The sequence below is a fragment of the Marmota flaviventris genome, chromosome 1 (genome assembly GCF_047511675.1).
Source record: "Marmota flaviventris isolate mMarFla1 chromosome 1, mMarFla1.hap1, whole genome shotgun sequence".
In the NCBI taxonomy this organism is placed as follows: Eukaryota; Metazoa; Chordata; class Mammalia; order Rodentia; family Sciuridae; genus Marmota; species Marmota flaviventris.
In genome coordinates, this window is record NC_092498.1 from 33,699,215 (window position 1) to 33,716,646 (window position 17,432).

The 17,432-nt window shown below is 35.4% G+C and overlaps 1 protein-coding gene across 1 annotated transcript; it reads right to left on the reverse strand.

Moving 5' to 3' along the window:
- Positions 1 to 3,523: 3,523 nt before the first annotated feature.
- Pdk4 (pyruvate dehydrogenase kinase 4) lies at positions 3,524 to 15,989 on the reverse strand. Its single transcript, XM_027952805.2, has 11 exons — positions 15,666 to 15,989; positions 14,583 to 14,724; positions 13,346 to 13,417; positions 12,402 to 12,586; positions 12,160 to 12,246; positions 11,635 to 11,712; positions 9,691 to 9,767; positions 7,757 to 7,855; positions 7,448 to 7,558; positions 7,050 to 7,163; positions 3,524 to 5,786 (listed from the first exon to the last, which is right to left on the reverse strand). Exons 1-11 carry the CDS (start codon positions 15,793 to 15,795, stop codon positions 5,643 to 5,645), a joined length of 1,239 nt encoding a protein of 412 aa, XP_027808606.1. The 5' UTR covers positions 15,796 to 15,989; the 3' UTR covers positions 3,524 to 5,642.
- Positions 15,990 to 17,432: the final 1,443 nt, after the last annotated feature.

The window sequence follows — 17,432 nt, forward strand, 5'->3', positions numbered from 1 at the left end:
CAATTGTTGGTTTGTATTGTTATTAAAACCTTTGGACATGATTTAACTTCTCGTGTTTGTCTTGACTCCAAATTTTCAATAAGACTCTAAGCTCCTTAAGGGCAAAAGCCTGAATTATGCCTGAAACAAAAGGTTTAAGTTAATTGTGTTTATATATTACAGTGACGGTCCATCTGAAAATAAATATGGATGCTTCTAGAATTGAGAAAAAATACTAAGGGCCATTAAAAATATTAAGATGAGTGGCTTTGGTTTTGAGTCAATAGACCATTTTGCTCAATGAGGACTTGTTCCATTGCTTTTCTGTCTTCCCAATTCATCAATAATACATTAATAAAAAAATATTTCTTGATGTCTACTAAACTTGAGACAGGCTTAAGGTCATTTTAAAAAAATCTAGGTATGTGTATTCATAGTCTAACACAATTAAGTTGGATTTCTGGATTTTATCTCTCTCTGTAACATTTAACATGCAACCTTAGGAATTATGTGAGAAGTATTATGATAGTACTGGTCATCTGAAATTTTAGAGGAGGTTGGGAGCTCAATCCATGGAGGCAGGATTTAAGATGGGCCTAGAAGTCTGAGCAGCATTGAGAAAAAAGAGAAGAAAAGAGGGGCATTTCAGACAAGAGGAAATATGGGTGTTGAAAATTTAGAAGACAGCATACCAAACATAGTTCAGTAATGAAAGATAGGAAATGTAAGGTTGGTCATGTAGGTAATATTGTAGAAAACAATAAATATCATATCAATATCAGATTCGTAAGCATTGGAAGGCCAGTAAAGGATTTTGACTTGGCAGTGATATTATGAGAAGGTTGGTCTAGGAGAATTAATCTGGCACTTGTTGTGTGGATGTAACAAAGACAGATTGGAGGCAGGATATTCAGTAAGCAATTATTAGAAAATTTAGATTCAAAGACTTTAGGATTTGAAGTGCCTTCTGTAGACAGTAAGAAGAAAAAAAAAAAAACTTAGGACTCAACTGGGTAAAGAAAATTACCCAAGAATGTGCATTTTGTTTTCAAATTTGTATTTTCCCTTCAGGTCAAATATTTAAAGTTTTAAACAGATTATATTACAGTAAAAATGAATTAAAAGGGAAAAGATTAAGCTAAGGCCAATTGTTCCAAATGTACAAGTATTTTTTTTTTAAACCAGAAACACACTGAAAGACATAGCTTTATGAAATGGATAAAAATTCTAGATTTCCATGGACTAAGCAGTTTTAGATTTTAAAACATCCCTTTACATTTGTGGAAAGTAGTATGCTAATAAGTAATTGCTGGCTATATTGTATTACTTGACAACTGGACTTGTGTTGTTTCCATTACATTAAATGCAGTAACAGTAAACACAAAAATAATGGCTTAAAATTGTTGATGAATTTTATTATTTTGTTGCTGAATTTATTACTAAGCTCACATCATTTTCACATCATTTAATAGATTCAACATATTTTCAAGGCTACTGACATTTCTGTTGATTCTCAGTGGCTTTTAGTGTTTATTTACACTTGGGAAAGAACTAAAACATCTTATCAAAAGGCAATTGTTCATTTCCATTAAGGAGCCATGATATATGGGTGGTAATATGTTTTCATCAGAGTCCAAGGTAAGAAGAATAATACTCATAAAATCTAAAATGTCAGCCTACAAGATCAAGAAATTTCCTTAGTAGTGATAACTATAACCATGACTGAATTTCTTATGAAATATGTGGTAATTTCCAGGGGCCAAAGGCCATTGGAGAGTGACATTGAACAAAGATCAGTTTCAATTGAGCTGGTTTGGAAACACATTTCAGAATTCCAGAAATGTTGTAAAACTTCTTGAATATCACTTAAAGCATGAAGTCTTATGAAATTTATGCACAATTATTTAACAGAGTTTCAATTGGCCCTTAATTGCTGGATGATATTCTACAGCTAGAAATTCAGTCATGTAGTCATTCATGTATTTATCCAGTGAATGTTTATGGAGTGCCTATATAACTGTAGTGTAAGTGATAAATGTGGAACATGATACATTAAAAAGAGGTGTGTGGCTAAAATGCCAACAGAGATAGAACCCTACTGATCTAGACACTCATGATGGAGATTCAGTGACTTAGGCTCCTGTCTTAATGTCTTAGGCTCCTGTGAAATTATAAAAGCCCCTTAACTCTTCCACCCAATCAGACCAAAGTGACCAAATGATTCCACATACTTGTCAGTGTTGGTATGTATGAAAATGTAAATGCGATTCTTGAAAGTATAGTAGGAGAATAAAGAAATTAACAGTCAATGCCCAGGCTACTAACTTATAATGGTCTATCTTTTTGCACAGTTATGGTAGTTGAAAGTAAATAATCTTACTATTTCTAGTTACATGGCCTGAAGAGAGTTTTGATGAAATTTGGCCCACTTTGTTGAACTTAAAAATTGGAATCCATATATATATATATATATATATATATATATATATATATATAGAGAGAGAGAGAGAGAGAGAGAGAGAGAGAGAGAGAGAGATGAGTGGAAAAGATGGGTGTGCATACATGGAAAGTCATGGGTCTCAAAGTCTTGTGATTATTATGGAAACATGGGTGAAATTTCTGAGACTGTACAGTGCACTAACTTATACCTACTAACCAAACATCTTGAAACAAGGAAATTGAACAGTTATATCTAACATGTGTGCACATGTGTGCGTGTGCTCGCTTTTTCTAGGAAACATGTACATAGTGCACTGCTCCCCGGCCAGTGGAAGAAGAAATGAAGATTGTCAAGCCTTGGGAGAGTGTCACTGGTGAAGGACGTTAGTGTAGGTTAAGGTCTAATGCTGTAGGCTGTTGGCATTTTTGCTTCAAATGTGATTATTTTGACAATATTTTAGAATTTAGTTATGATAAAACTCATTCCACTGATTTTATGTATTCTAATTTCTCTTTTCCTTCCTTTCTTTTCTTGCAGAATCTTGCCATTAGGGCATTCTGAAGATGAGCAAGTGTTGCTGAAGGTAAAGAAGGACTGAATTAGTAAAGGAAGGCACTAAGACAGCACAGTTAATATTTGCTGCCATTTAATGTAGTGATTTCTATCCTGTTTCTACCTCACTGATTTTTAGACATTTAATCCAAAAGTCGTTTGGGAACTGAAATTATCTAAGCAATTATTTTGTTACTCCACTCTCTATGCAACACAGGCACTAAGTGAAACTTTAAATTTATGCAAAAAGAAGAAGAAGAAGATTGCAGGGGACATATTCACTGTAAAAAAAATGATTATTCAATAAATACATGTAGCTAAGCATAGTATTATGTGTTAGTGATGCATACACAAACAAGAAAAGGGCAATCTGAAATTTCTGAACTGCTGTGAAGCACTTATCTTTTGTTTAAATATTAAGATTTTACATTGCTTTCAATCCTTTTAAAAGGCTACATGAAATATAAATTATAATTGAATGAAGTGAGGAAACTCTTTAATTCAAATTAATCATTTCACTTTGAGGTAACTCAAGAAAAAAGCTTTAAAAGATTATGTCTAATATTATAATAAAAATATTTATTATAAAAATTATCACATTTCTCTGTACATACCAAGACAAAAATACAATTCATACATTAATAATTTAAGTGGGTCTGAGTGTTCAATAGCCATTCCTAGAATCTTAAAGGTCTTCCATAGACTTACATATGCCAAGGTAGACAATTTCTATTTTATTTACATAGTTCATGTTATTGAGATATTAACATTTTTTCTCTCTAGTATTTTAAAGATAGTTTACAGTGTTTGGGTTAATTATATAACTGCTTAAAATCTTTGGTAAATACAGTATGTACATGCAAAAAGTTTTTGCTCACATTTCAATAAAAAATTAAAACAACAAATAGCCTTTTGCAAACAGTTTTGGGTAATCACTAAATGCATGAATCAAAGTTGCATCATCAAGAAAAGTCACTGTCTAGGACTTTTGATGATAAAATCTGAAATCCACAGGAAATAGTTGAGGCTTCTATTACCCCAACCAGAAGCACCACAACACCAGGTCATTGCAAAATTAAATACCAACACCAAATCCAACATGTAACAGTACCAATTATTTTACAATGTAGAAAATTCTAGTTTTATTTCTGTATATCAGTTTAACATTAATTTGACACGGATGGGTTTATTATCTCATAAAACTTATCATCTTGTAAGAGTGAGAGCCATTTAAAGAAGCCACACTCTTTTGAGAGTCACCAATTCCTCCTCTTGCCAGGCATTTTTCCATAACAATGTAAATCATTACCTGGAATAATATGTGGGGGAAAATAGATGCCTGCCTTCTGCTTCCTTCCCTTCCTATCTCCCTTTCTTCATCATTCATTTTGTCTTTCCTCTTTTCTAAGAGTAATCTGCATGAATGGCCTGCCAACCTGCAGGCCATAGTCTTCCCAAAAATACCTTGTGCATTACAGCTGTCATTCATTAGCTCTCAACCTCAATGATTTTCAAATGAAAGCATCCTGGCCTTAGAACATCTTACTTTCAGGCTACCTGTTGAAAAAGACATGCCAAGAACTATTTAAATTCTAATGTTCTTAAGTGATTCAGCAACTAGAAACTTTTAACACACATGTGAATGTGTTAATGTTGGAGTGTAGAGGATATAATTAAATATATCAAAAAATGCATCTTTTGTAGCCTAGAAAATGGATGCCTATGGCTTATCACCACTTCAGGGAAGAGACTAGCCCTTACCAAGTTAGATACTTAATATGCAATTTCTTCCCTGAACATTGTTTTTTTCCATCTGTTGCTTCACTTATAAACAAAGCAAGGTAAGATATCATTTGGCTCTCGCTTTGACAATTCTTCTCTCTCTCTTTAACCTCCAACTTCCTGAGTTCAGTGCACATTTAACAATTCACGCAGGATGAGTCACGTGGAAATAAGTGTCACTTATTGTGTGGAGTATGAACAAGACAAACAGCATAGTAAAGGAGCTGTACTGCTCAGAAGAGGTTTTCTTCTGAGTTTTTACATAGTCTGAATGCCTTGGCTGCAATGTCAAATTAATGCTGCAATGTCAAATTAATGCTGTGATTCATTCCTCCTAAAAGTGAACATTATTTTAGCCACTATCCTTTTCTCCCTAGAGCATATAAGAGTATACAAAACATACAGGAACATAGTACAGAGTGTAAACTAAGCTCTAATTTTCTCATGGCAGGAAAATACTGAAATCTTGACATTTGATATTCATTAAATAACAGTATCTTTTGGGGGTGTGTGGAGAGTACCAGGGTAGTATCTTGTGATGTCAACAAAAGGTCTCAACTGCTAACTGCTAGCCTTTCTTGTCATGTTTTCTCAGCTTTCCATCTCTTTATCCAAGAGATGGAAAGCTGAGTTTACTTATTCTTCAGGATCTGGAATACACTCATAAGTTATTCTCCATTATAAAACAAGGGACTGGCCATCTGTTAACTCCTGTGGTCCTGCTCTGTGTTCTCTTTGGGTCACAGAAATGACCTCCATTCCTCTTTGGAGCAATGTTTTTGTTGCTTTCCTTTGTTTTTGTGAAAACAAGAGTTCACACGCAAACATTCAAGAAGCAGCACTGTCATAGACCCACTTTGATCCCATAAAATGTCCTGAGTGTCCCTCTTCACATAGCCATTTTTTCCTTTGAGAGGTTCCTTGGTTCCCTGCTTGGGATACACCAGTCGTCAGCCTCGGAACTCATCTGATAATGTTTGAAGGCTGATTTGTTAAAGACGGGGAGTTTTTCTACAGACTCAGATGATAAAGCCTAAAAGAAGAGGGGGAAAAAAACATCAGACCAAAGAAGTTTTGCCTTCAAGTTTGAACTTGAAGTTTTATTCAAAATACATTCTGAGGGGCTGGGGTTATAGCTCAGTGGTAGAGTGCTTGCCTAGCATGTGTGAGGCACTGGGTTCTATCCTCAGCATCACATAAAAATAAATAAAATAAAGAGACTGTGTCCATCTACAACTAAAAAATAAAAATTAAAAACACATTCAGAGGCATTTCATGTTCAAATACATTCATTTAACTGATTTAGTAATAAAAGCATACCAATGTTCCAGTGTGCTAGGCATTTTTGAAAATAAAACTAAAATATAAATATTATTTCCATCTAATAAGAGCTAAAATATCACATATGCAATTATAAATTAGGGAAAAGAATTTACTTTTAGTATTTACACATCCTTTGTTTGAATATTGCTGATGTGATAGAATTGATTAGCAAAGCTATTATTTCCAGGGAAAAACCAGTCTGGCTATGATAGAATGAGGGTCCTAATCTGATACCATTAATCTACTAAAAGGCTCTTTTCCAATAGTTTGAGGACTTTTCCCCATTTCATAAATGAATGCATTAACTATTTCAGACAGTTAAAGGCCATTTGGCATTTAATTCTGATATACAAAATGGGAGCCTAGGAGCTTAATGTTTTAGCTGCTACTCTGTAAATGTATTTTCAGCTGAAATAGTTGGCAAATGATTAACAGAATCAGGGCAGTGATCTTAGTAAATAAATTGAGCCTTTTTCAGATATAGGAAAAAACATGTACTAAATTTTAAAGTTCAAACAGGAAATGCCAGCCATCCCACTGACAGCTTGTGAGCAGATTTCCTTCCCCTGGATTTCTAATAAGGTCAGCTTAAGGTCTCCACGTGTCTTGATTTCTGTTGCCTTTTAGGCTAGAACATTATTTGCATATGTTTCCCCACAAATTTAAGTAAAACAAAAGCACAGCTTCCCTCACAGATGCCAAGAGGAATTGCCTTAAGAAATTCCCATGAGCATGTCCTCACTCTGAAAGTCAGGTAACTGCTTCTTGGGAAACAATTTTGGTCACCTGAGGCAGGAAGCATGACCCAGCTTTCTGTTTTGGTAAATGACAATATTAACTAATATGTGTGAACACACCCAAATAGAAAACAGAACAACCTGTGCTCATTATTTGCATTAATTCAGTTTGTGTAATTCACTCTGGATCATAGAACCCAAAGCTGAAAAAGAAAAAACAACCATTAAAAGGCTACCTTTAAGTAGATGATAGCATCTGTCCCATATCCTGACAAAGAGTAGAGATTCAAATCTCCTTGAAAGTACTTGGCGTAAAGACGAGAAATTGGCAAGCCGTAACCAAAACCAGCCTAGAGAGGGAAGGTTAGTTATTAGTGAAGAAGTGGACATGATCATTAGAATATGATCCTCACTGATGCTGATGTCCTAGCTCCTAAGTAAGTAAATTCTGGTTCCTATCAGAGACTCCTATTTGAATTGCTTCTCTTTGTTTAGTTTGCTTTGTCATTCCTTCTCATATCCCTCATGCCTAATTTAACTAAATTGATTAACTTGCCTAAATACTCCCTTGTAATTCTTGCTCTACACCTAGAACTAGGGACTGGGATGAATTCAGCCACACAATTGGTCTCACCAAAGGTGCATTCCGGGAATTGTCCATCACGGGTGTTGGTGCAGTGGAGTACATGTAGCTGAAGAGGCGGTCTGTAATCCTCAGGGGAACACCACCTCCTCGGTCCGAAATCTTAAGCAAGCAAACAAGTCATTAGAGCTACATATTAAAAACCATGTACATCTGTCTCTGTAAAAATGTCTTTCCTTCATTTAAAAATCACCTGGTATAGATGACTTGAATCATTTGCCCAAAGCAGAAAGCCTCATTATTACTGACCCTTTCCAATTCTCTCAAGAGAGAACCACAAGAAAAGCAGAAACTGGTTACCTTAATTGTAAGGTCTTCTTTTCCCAGGACAACAATCACCTCAACTGGTGTGAGGGAAGGGCAACTTTCCTGGTGTTCAACAGTTGCCCTCATTGCATTCTAAAGAAAACAAAACCATAAGGAATTCAATGGCAGAAGAACGAAGGACAATAAATAACTACTTTTTATGTTTAAAATAAAAGCAGCACAGAGACTAATTCAAAGTTTCTATTTTTTTTAAGTTAGTGGTAAAACAGCTCTGTAAATAGCCATTTATGAATGTGTCATGTAGGATGTATAATGAAAAATATTCATTTACCATGTAATATAGCTCTTGGGAGTAATGTCTAATGGAAAAACAATTCTGCTAGCTGTCAAGTTCTTATTTGTAAGCTTAATTTAAATGTAGAAATTGGTTTTTATAGTCCATTTCCTGGCTCTCCCTTTTCGGTCTTTCCATTACATTTTACATCCAGGCACCAAAGACTATTACATAACAAATGAACAGTGAATCATTGAACCAATTTATTGGCTTTTATAAAATTTGCTGGAAAAAGGTTGTTACTATTTAAAAGGACAGTCAATAATTCTAAATTAAGTTTCAATTTGCATCTGAACTTTTACCAGTAAAGGCAAAATAACTATGAGTTGGATCATTCAATTTAAAAATAATTCAAATCCAAAAAAAAAAAATGTATCCTTTGTCCTTTAACACAGAACAAACTTAAACAAGTTTGGCCTACTGGCTGAATATCCTGCAGATAAAATCTTGGGTTATTTACATCATTTTCCTCTCTCGTCACCTTTTAGTATATTTTCTGCTTTCTGGTTTCTATATAATATTAAGATCTATTCACTCATTAATGGAAGTGAAATAAAATAGATGAGATGTTTGTAGTTCAGTCAATAACTCATTGCAGTAATATTAGAATAAGTTAAGAAACAGTACATTTTGAAGAGTTATGTCAGAGTTAGGGGCAGATTTTACTGTTTGCTTATTTATTTATTTATTTTTTTAAGTTTCCTCCTCTCAGTCCAGGGGACTTTTTGGAAAGTATCACAAAGCTTCAGGTGTTTCCTAGTTTTCAATTTTTGTTCTTGATTGTTTGTTTTTTGGTTTAAGTTCAGAATTTTAGTTTAATCTTAGAACCCATGAAAGGATTGATCCTTAGCATCTGGTTACCTAAGACTGGAAACATTGGAATCCTCTGAGAGTTAGTTAGAATTACAAATTCTCAGACCTACAGAATCCAGATCTTTAGGGCGTTCAAGCATATGCTTTTTTACAAGCCCCCCAGAAGACACTAGTGCATGCTAAAGTTTGAGAAGCACTGTTCTAGGCTTGTTAGGGAAAATGTAGACTGTGGGCAAGCAGCACCACTAGTAGGCTTGTTGGAAATTCAGCATCTCAGCCTCCACCCAGACTGACTGAATAAGATTTTGCATTTTAACAAAATCTCCAAGTGATTCATATACACTGTAAAGTAGATCACTGAAGAACTGTCCTCTGAGCATATTCTAGACTAAGAATGCAGCCATATCACCAACAGTAACTCTGAGTTTTAGCCTCTCAGATTTGCGCTGGACCAGCCTTTGGGGGAAAAGGTTACAAGGCCTAGTTCACTGAAGCATTCACCCTGTGACCTCTCTTAATGAATGAATAAATGACAAGTGCTTTTTTGGACAACTGGAAAAATAATGGGAACATCTTCTTGGCTCTAAAGCATTGAGACACCGTGAATCATGTTGTGTGTTTTCAAACATGTTGATGCTCACATACAGTGAGCTTCACGCACTTTTGCAAATGTTGGCTCTATAGCTTCTTACTATTAGTAAGCACAGAAGTAACAGTGGAGAATATATGGAGGGTCTTGTTGAGAGGGGAAATAAAAATATAACCCGTGAGCTATTTTACATTTAAAGACAAAAATCACAACTGTTGTAGAAGATCATACCTTGAATAATTCAAAGAGCATATGATGAAGGTGAGAAGGAACATACACGATGTGAATTGGCTGGCCTGGAAATTTTCCTGGAAAGAGCAGAATCTTTTAGAATTAGAAAGCAAATATTTTGCTAAAATAAACTTCCATATCTACTTGATTAATAGTTTTGATTAACACAAGGTTGGAATATTCCCCATCTTCCCCAGCTGAAAGTCCTGCCATAGAACTTGTCTTCTTAAACAATAAAGACAACTGGCTTATTTTCAAAATGTTGTTCCAGCTGCTTTATTTTTTTTTTCATTTTTCTACAAATACATAAAGTTCAATGAAGTATGAGAGAAAAATATTATAAATTAGATTATATGACTCACCCCCATCTTGAACATATTTATATCGGACAATTTCAGTGTTAATATTATATGTATTTGGAGCTGGGGTTATAACTCAATGGCAGAGTGCTTGCCTAGCATATATGAGGCACTGGGTTTGATTCTCAGCTGCACATATAAATGAGTAAAATAAAGGTCCATTGATAACTAAAAAGTATTTTTTAAAAATATTATATGTATTATAAGATAGAAGAAGAAATATCTGTTTTAATGGTATAACAGTGAAATTAATTTTAATTTTTTTAATGCATGGTAGAAGAACACAACTGATTTTTCTATCACCCTAACATTAAATCTTACATGCTAAATATATTTGAAATTTACCAATAGGCTAATGTAAACAGAGAAACACAAACCTCATGAGACTGTTTTGAAAAGAAAAATAAAAGTATTCTTTGGTGTCCCAGGCCTTGGCAAAGATTGAATCAGAAAACAAAAGGTCTGGCACAATCTGCTCTTTATCAGACAGTTCAAGCAGTTTATTTACAAGTATTATGCAACAATGCAGCTTATGTTGAGAGATGTTTTTCAATCTTTATTTATACCCCTGCTTTATCTAATTCACTTGCATTTTCATGTTCCCAACCTACTCTTAATTTGAGCAACTTGATTTTAAATTTTGTACCTAACAAAAATTGTTCCTATATAAGTGTTACATGAAAAAAAAATGTTTACTTTGAATGGAAAAGAGAAAGTCATTCCAATATAAACATTCTGTCTTGCTTTGAGATACAACTATTTTCTAGAACAGAATGGGACAAGATAAAAAAAAAAAAAACACCTTGCATTCATCATATAATTATTTTAATCACTGTGGGATGACCTTGTCTTGTCAGAGTTAAAGTATGTTCTGCTTCCTAACAGTGATATATACATACAGTACATTTTTTTATGTGGTGGTAAGAACATTTAATATAAGATCTATTTTCTTAAAAAAAAATTTAAGTGTGCAATACAGTATTGTTAGTATGCACATATCTGATATCTAGAACATATTTATCTTGCATAAATGAAATTTTTGACCTGTTGAATAGCAAACTCCCCATCTTCCTTTCCCCTCAGCCCTTGGCAAACACTATTCTACTCTCTGCTTCTGTGAGTGTGACTATTTTGGATATCTCATGTAAGTGGCATAATGCAGTATTTCTTAGTGCAATTTAAAGTATTTTTGTTTCCAAGTCTGATGAGGGACCTCTTTGAAGATATCTCCACTGCTAAGTGGCTCTCCCTGTTTCTGGTCTCCTTATCTTTCTTATTCTAAAGTAAGCAATCTTTTCTTGATCTAAGATCTTGGAAGCTAGGTGCTACTTTAAATTCATAATTATTTGTTTAACCATTCTTCTTTTTGAATCATCATTAACAATTTAACATGCACAATTAGAGGTTTCCAGCTGAGATAGTTAAAGAGAACCTTGGCTCCAAAAAAAATGAGTACAAGTTCTAGGCAAGTTCAGAAGAGGAAAAAAAAAAGAACACAAAAGTTGTTTTATATTTACAAGAAGGAATTAGACTGGAGGAATAGTGAATTTTCTATAGGCCAAAATATAGTTTATTTATAGCTTACCATTTACTTGTGTGAGCTTTAATTCTGGAGATGTTAAATAATACTGATCACAGAGCATTTTTGAACTCTCGAAGGCATCTAGAATAGAATTTTTTTTCAAAACAAAATGAAATGAATTTATGCCAAGTACTGTTTTCAAGTAATCTTCAACATGCATGGTACCCTGGATCTAAAATATTCACTGCAGCATAGCTTTATATATATGAAAAATGTCTTTTTAATATTTTATTGGGCAATATTTTATTGAAGTTGTAGTTGTAGAATTAGGAATATATATATATTTGAGAGATCAAATATAATATACAAGAATGTGACATTAGCCATTTATGTTTAAATTTTTTATAATATTATAAATGAATGTTCATGCTTCTTACTCTTAAAAGCAAAGGACTTTGATGGCAGTATTTATAACAATACAAACAAAATACTATGAACATAACTTCATTTGCAGTCACCTCAGTTATAGATATGTCAATAATTTATCATATATTTTCAATAAAGGAAATTCAGAAATTTATAAATTACCTTGGACCACTGCTACCACATCACATTTGGGATCAATGCTTCCAATGTGGCTGGGGTTTCCTGTCTGTGAGTCACTAAATATAAGAACTGTTGAAAAACAAAAATATGTTATAGTAAAATGCAAGACAGTGATTAGAATTACCACTGAGAAAGACTGTGACCCACTGGTTATTAGAATGCACAGTTATAGTCTGGCTTATAGTTGATACCCATATCTATGTATCACGATCAAGATAACTTACTGTGCTGGTTCATCAGCATCCGAGTAGAAATACGGTTCATATAAAATCGATCCAAAAAGTACTGAAGACTTTGATTGGTGACTGGGTCAACTGTACAGGCATCTTTGTACTCTAAGATTCCTTGTGCCATTGTAGGTACTACATTGTGGTGTCTATTTCGAACTTTGATGAGTGTATCTACAAAGCTAAGCCATAACATTAACAGTTAACATAAGTTACATAAATTTCATCTACTTCTTTTTCTTAGATTGTTTTAAAGAAAGCTAAAGTTTTTTTTTTTTGGTTTTTTTTTTTTTATGGTACCCATCTAAGTTTAAACAAATAAAATGATAAAACGCTGGGGTGAAGATTCACTACAGATTCTTCTAGTACAGTAGAGGAGATAGTTTCATAAATAGATTTATTTTATATCCATGTTACACATAAAACTACTAGCTCTGTGACTGGTACATTGATTTAGGCATTCATTAAGCCTTCTCTTTAAAAAATTATTGAAATCCAAGATGACTCTGGAATATCATTGTGAAAAATGTCTCAAAATTTCTTGTCAGATGTAGGAAACATCTGAACTCAACTTATTTAGGTAGTTAGAAACTGTCAGTTACTCTGAAAGTAAGTGCATAATCTTCAATGCCACTGAGATGTATTGAAATTATTTAATAGTGCAAATCTAATCATTGGAATAAATTTATAGTAAAAATGGAATTCCTTGAGGGGGAAGAAAACCTCAAGACCTATACATTTATTCATACTCAGTACCAATTTTCAATGCCATATTTATTCACTTCTAAAAGCCCAATAGGCCAAAATTTGTCATCTGTAAGGGATTGGAAATTTATTATTCAGAGTTGGAATTCCTTTAATTTAGGTCTGGAAAAAAATCTTAGGATTATGTCTGAAAATAGCCAAAGTTTTAAACCCTTATTCTACTGCATAGAGCTTACTCTGACAAATTTTTCTGGTCTTCTGGGCTTTTCTCATGGAATTCCACCAACTCCATCAGGCTCTGGATATACCTGTAGAGTAACAATATGCTGTGTTTTAAAATCAACACTCAGATACAAATGGCTGAAAATAAAATGCCTTATTTTCCCAAATGATTTGAAAAGAAAAACCAAGCATTATGTTCAAAATTAAAACTTTCCTTTACAACAGTTGAAAAATAATAAGTTAAAAATGTAAAAAGCTACAAATTTCAATCCTCAACTTTCTAGCTTAAAAGTTTAGCTTAAAATGATTTTTTAGCGATTTCAGATCAGTATTCATTTCCTGACTATTAGCAAAGACACTTGGAAAGGATTTTTTTTTTTTTAGAAAATGTTTTTTACTTTTTTTCTAGTATTTTTTTCTATAGGAGAGTAAAAGTCTTGAAGACAGCAGTAAATACTACAGATTAAATACTTGTGTCGGTCTGTAACTGTTTCATGGGTGTGTATGATACATATATTTCCTGAATCAATGAATACAAAGCTGTGCAGTGAATGGATAAGGGTGACATTCTGGTTATCCTGGCTTTGTTCTTTAAAAAAAATTGCTCTTTTAGGTTACTTACCTTCTCTAAGTATCAGTATTCTTATTGCAAAAGTGACACAAACTGAGTGCTGGCTGTGTGCTAGGTACTGTTCTAATTTACTTAAATGCATTACCTCACTTAGTTACATTCAAACATCTCTTTGACTCCTACACTTACTCTCTTTAATAACAGATGGGGATTGAGGCATAGAGGGTTTTAAGCACCTGCCATGGATTCCACAACTAGAGAGGCAGAAGCAGGATTTCAACCCAGAGCTTACTCTGTAACTCAGTGTTAAGTAACAAAGATTAGGCTCTCTATAAATAGTCATTTTAATCTATTTCTAGGCATAGGATTTCTTTGGCAAACTCCATGTACTATTTTGTAAAGAACAAAATTGAAATTGCATATGTTGATTATTTTTCAAATTTCTCCCAGAAGTCAAAATTATATTGTAAAGAAATCTACATTGTTAGGATAAAAATCCCTATTTATAGTTTCATAACTGCCCTAATGATAATCGATATTAATAAAAAAATTCTTTACATCTTTCAAAAGTTTACTGTTTCAGACCACCTGTTTTCTGATTATGATTTTACTACAGTACAAAAAGCCATCTTTGAGTCATTGTTTTAAAACTCAAAACTTCAAAATAGTTCACCACTTACCAGCTTTTAACCAACTGCACTGAAGAAGTATTTATTAATCGATCAGGGAGGACATCAATCTCCTTTAGGATATTGGCTAGTCTCACTGGCAATTCTTGTCGCAAAAATGAAAAAGAAGTTCTTTCACATGCATTGTCTGAACCTATAATAAATGAAATTCGTTTAGTTTTTGGATAAAAAATAATACTTAAATGATATAACTAAAATCATTAACTATCAAATATTGAAAACACAAATATTATAAAATTATATTTCACTGAGTTGAGTTACTCTTTCTAGGTAATTCAGGAGCACATATCTTTATTGTCTTTTTCTTTCTTCTTTTTTCTAAAAAGTCACTAATATAGGAGAATTCTTTTCTTTTTCAAGAGACTATGTTCCCAAGAAGTAAAAACATCCCACAGTTCTTTATATTCATAAAAGGGTCAGACAACAACACAACATTCTTTAGTGAGTTTAGACTGAATTCGGAGTGGGGGGGGGAGAAGGAAATGGAGTGAAAATGGAGATGTTTCCAGACGAGCAATAAATAATGTTTCATTTAAACCCTTGAAACTCATAAAACTGCTGCAGCAGGTATATAAATATTTTCAGCAATAATTCAAATATATAGAAAACTATATTGGTGAAAAAGACAAAGTCTGTTAGGAATACAGAAAGATGTACCCTGGAAGGGGTAGAATCCATTAATTGGAGGGTACTTTATAATATTAGGAATCTTTTCCGGAGAAGTACACTGTTGTGAAGGAGGGGACAGTTTCTAGTCCATTGTTAAATGGTGACTGGAAGCTAAAAATATTTTAACTCAAAGATTTAGGCAGATATTAGAGAAAGGTAAGCTGAAATCGTTCAGTATCAGCAGGGCTGCAAGTGGCCTTGACCTGTAAGCGCAAACTGTCAAGAGAGTAGCCACATCTAGGAAAAGGCCAGGTGCGCAGACCTTAAGGTTCCAGGACCTCACGGCAGAGTGGACCCACGTTGGTTGCTTAGCCTTGATACCAGCCCTTCCTATACCGGGGCAGAAAGTTATGGCAGCTCCCCAGTGCTAGTGCCACCCGGCCTGGATCTTACATCCCCTCTCACCAAAGTCCAGCAGCTGCTTCATGGAAAGCGGGGAGGGGCTGTAGCGAGAGAAAAGCTCGACCTCCCGGGGTACCAGGCCAACGCTGCTCAGGGAGCTGGCGCTGCGCATCGCGAAGCGGGCCGCCTTCATCTTGACGCCCACCGAGCTTGGCAGGGACTGGTGCTGGCGAAAGCTGCTGGGAGCAGAACTTGGGACCAAGGAGGGGACGCGGTGTGTCCAGGCGAGAACCGCAGGTGCACCGTCAGGCTCGGGTTTGGAGGGTGCTGTAGAGGAGCCAGGCAGTGAGACCCAGGTGCAGTGGCCCAATCCTTGCGTCTTCCCACCCTAGCTGCCTTTTATTTGTCTCTCTGCACTCTCCACCCCCAAGCCCAGCCGGGAGGAGTCACTGGGACTTGGAAACGAGTCCCGAACTTGGGGCGATGCCAATCAGCTCAGAAAAGGAACTTTTGGCCCCGCCCCCTGGCCTGGGTCACCAAAGAGTGGCACAGTGACCACGTAGGGGCCTGGCACTGGCGGAAGGGCAGAGTGGGACGGTGGCCAGAGAAGCGGAAGCTGGGGACAATGTGGGCTCAAGATCACTCTCTGGGGACCGGGACCCAAGTCGCGTGGGTTGGGGGCCCGCCCAGGCTCGTCCTTGTTTACAATTCCGAAGCTGTCTCAATGTCACGCATTCCGGACCTGAAACTGTTTCCAAGAGTCGGCACTCAGAGAAGCTTATTGGTCCTCGCTCAGAGCGGGACTTTTACAGTAGCCAGTCATCTGCGAACAAAAGTATGGGCTTCCCTGCATTGGACAGAGAAAGGAATGGACAATCTAGAGATTTCCCCACGTTTCCCCATTAGCAAACTGCGCACACCTCGGGAACTGAAAGTTCCTTTTGCTTTGACTTTAGGAGCTGCCAAAGAGAATCTACTTTTTTTCCCCTTGGGGGGAGGGGGGAAGACCATCAATTCGTTTATCTCCAGTAAACACTTTTTTTCCCCCATTAGATTTATCTCTTTATTTAAAAAGTGAAAAAAAAAAAAGTGATCAATTCGTTACTTTGACTCACCTTTTTCTCCCATCAGAAAATTTCATCACTCTCTCCCCTTGTATGAAATGTTCTTACACTAAATCTTTGCCCGAGGCATTCTATTCTGCCTTCAAATGTCCTGCACAAACTATCTGCCCCAAGAGGTTTTTCCTGATTGCTCCTCTGCCCTCCTTCTTCCACATATGGCCTTTGTCACTCATGTAATTACAACATACTCTAGTTGTTTAGGTTCTTATATTATCGCATCTTCCTGATCCTGCTCCCCTAAAAGAGATCAGAATAGGAACTTTTCTGATGAGTCTTTGGGATTCTTACCCTGCTTTGTCACTACTCAATATGCATTAAATTAGAACATTCCTCCTAACATTCTTCTCCTCTCCCTACACCTTCTACATTCCCTAAAGGGAATGGAGAATGAAGCCACAGGGTTGGGGTTAGCTGGTAGTAAGAAATTTGGTTACTAATGAAATGGAATGGGACCTAATGAGTTTAAGATGTTGTTTGCTATACAAGATCCCATTTGGCCTCCTGCCCCTGCATTTAATAAGCAGCCTGGGAGAAGGGGATTCTGAAAGTCATAGGTGAACCTCGACTCCATTGTCACTCTTTGCCTTCTTTCTCTAGGAGATCTCCTTCAGTTATAGAACTAATACCCAATTTCTTTCTCTAATACAGACTTTTTCATGAGAGCCAAATTCCTATGCTTTATTAACTATTTGACTTCTCCACTTGG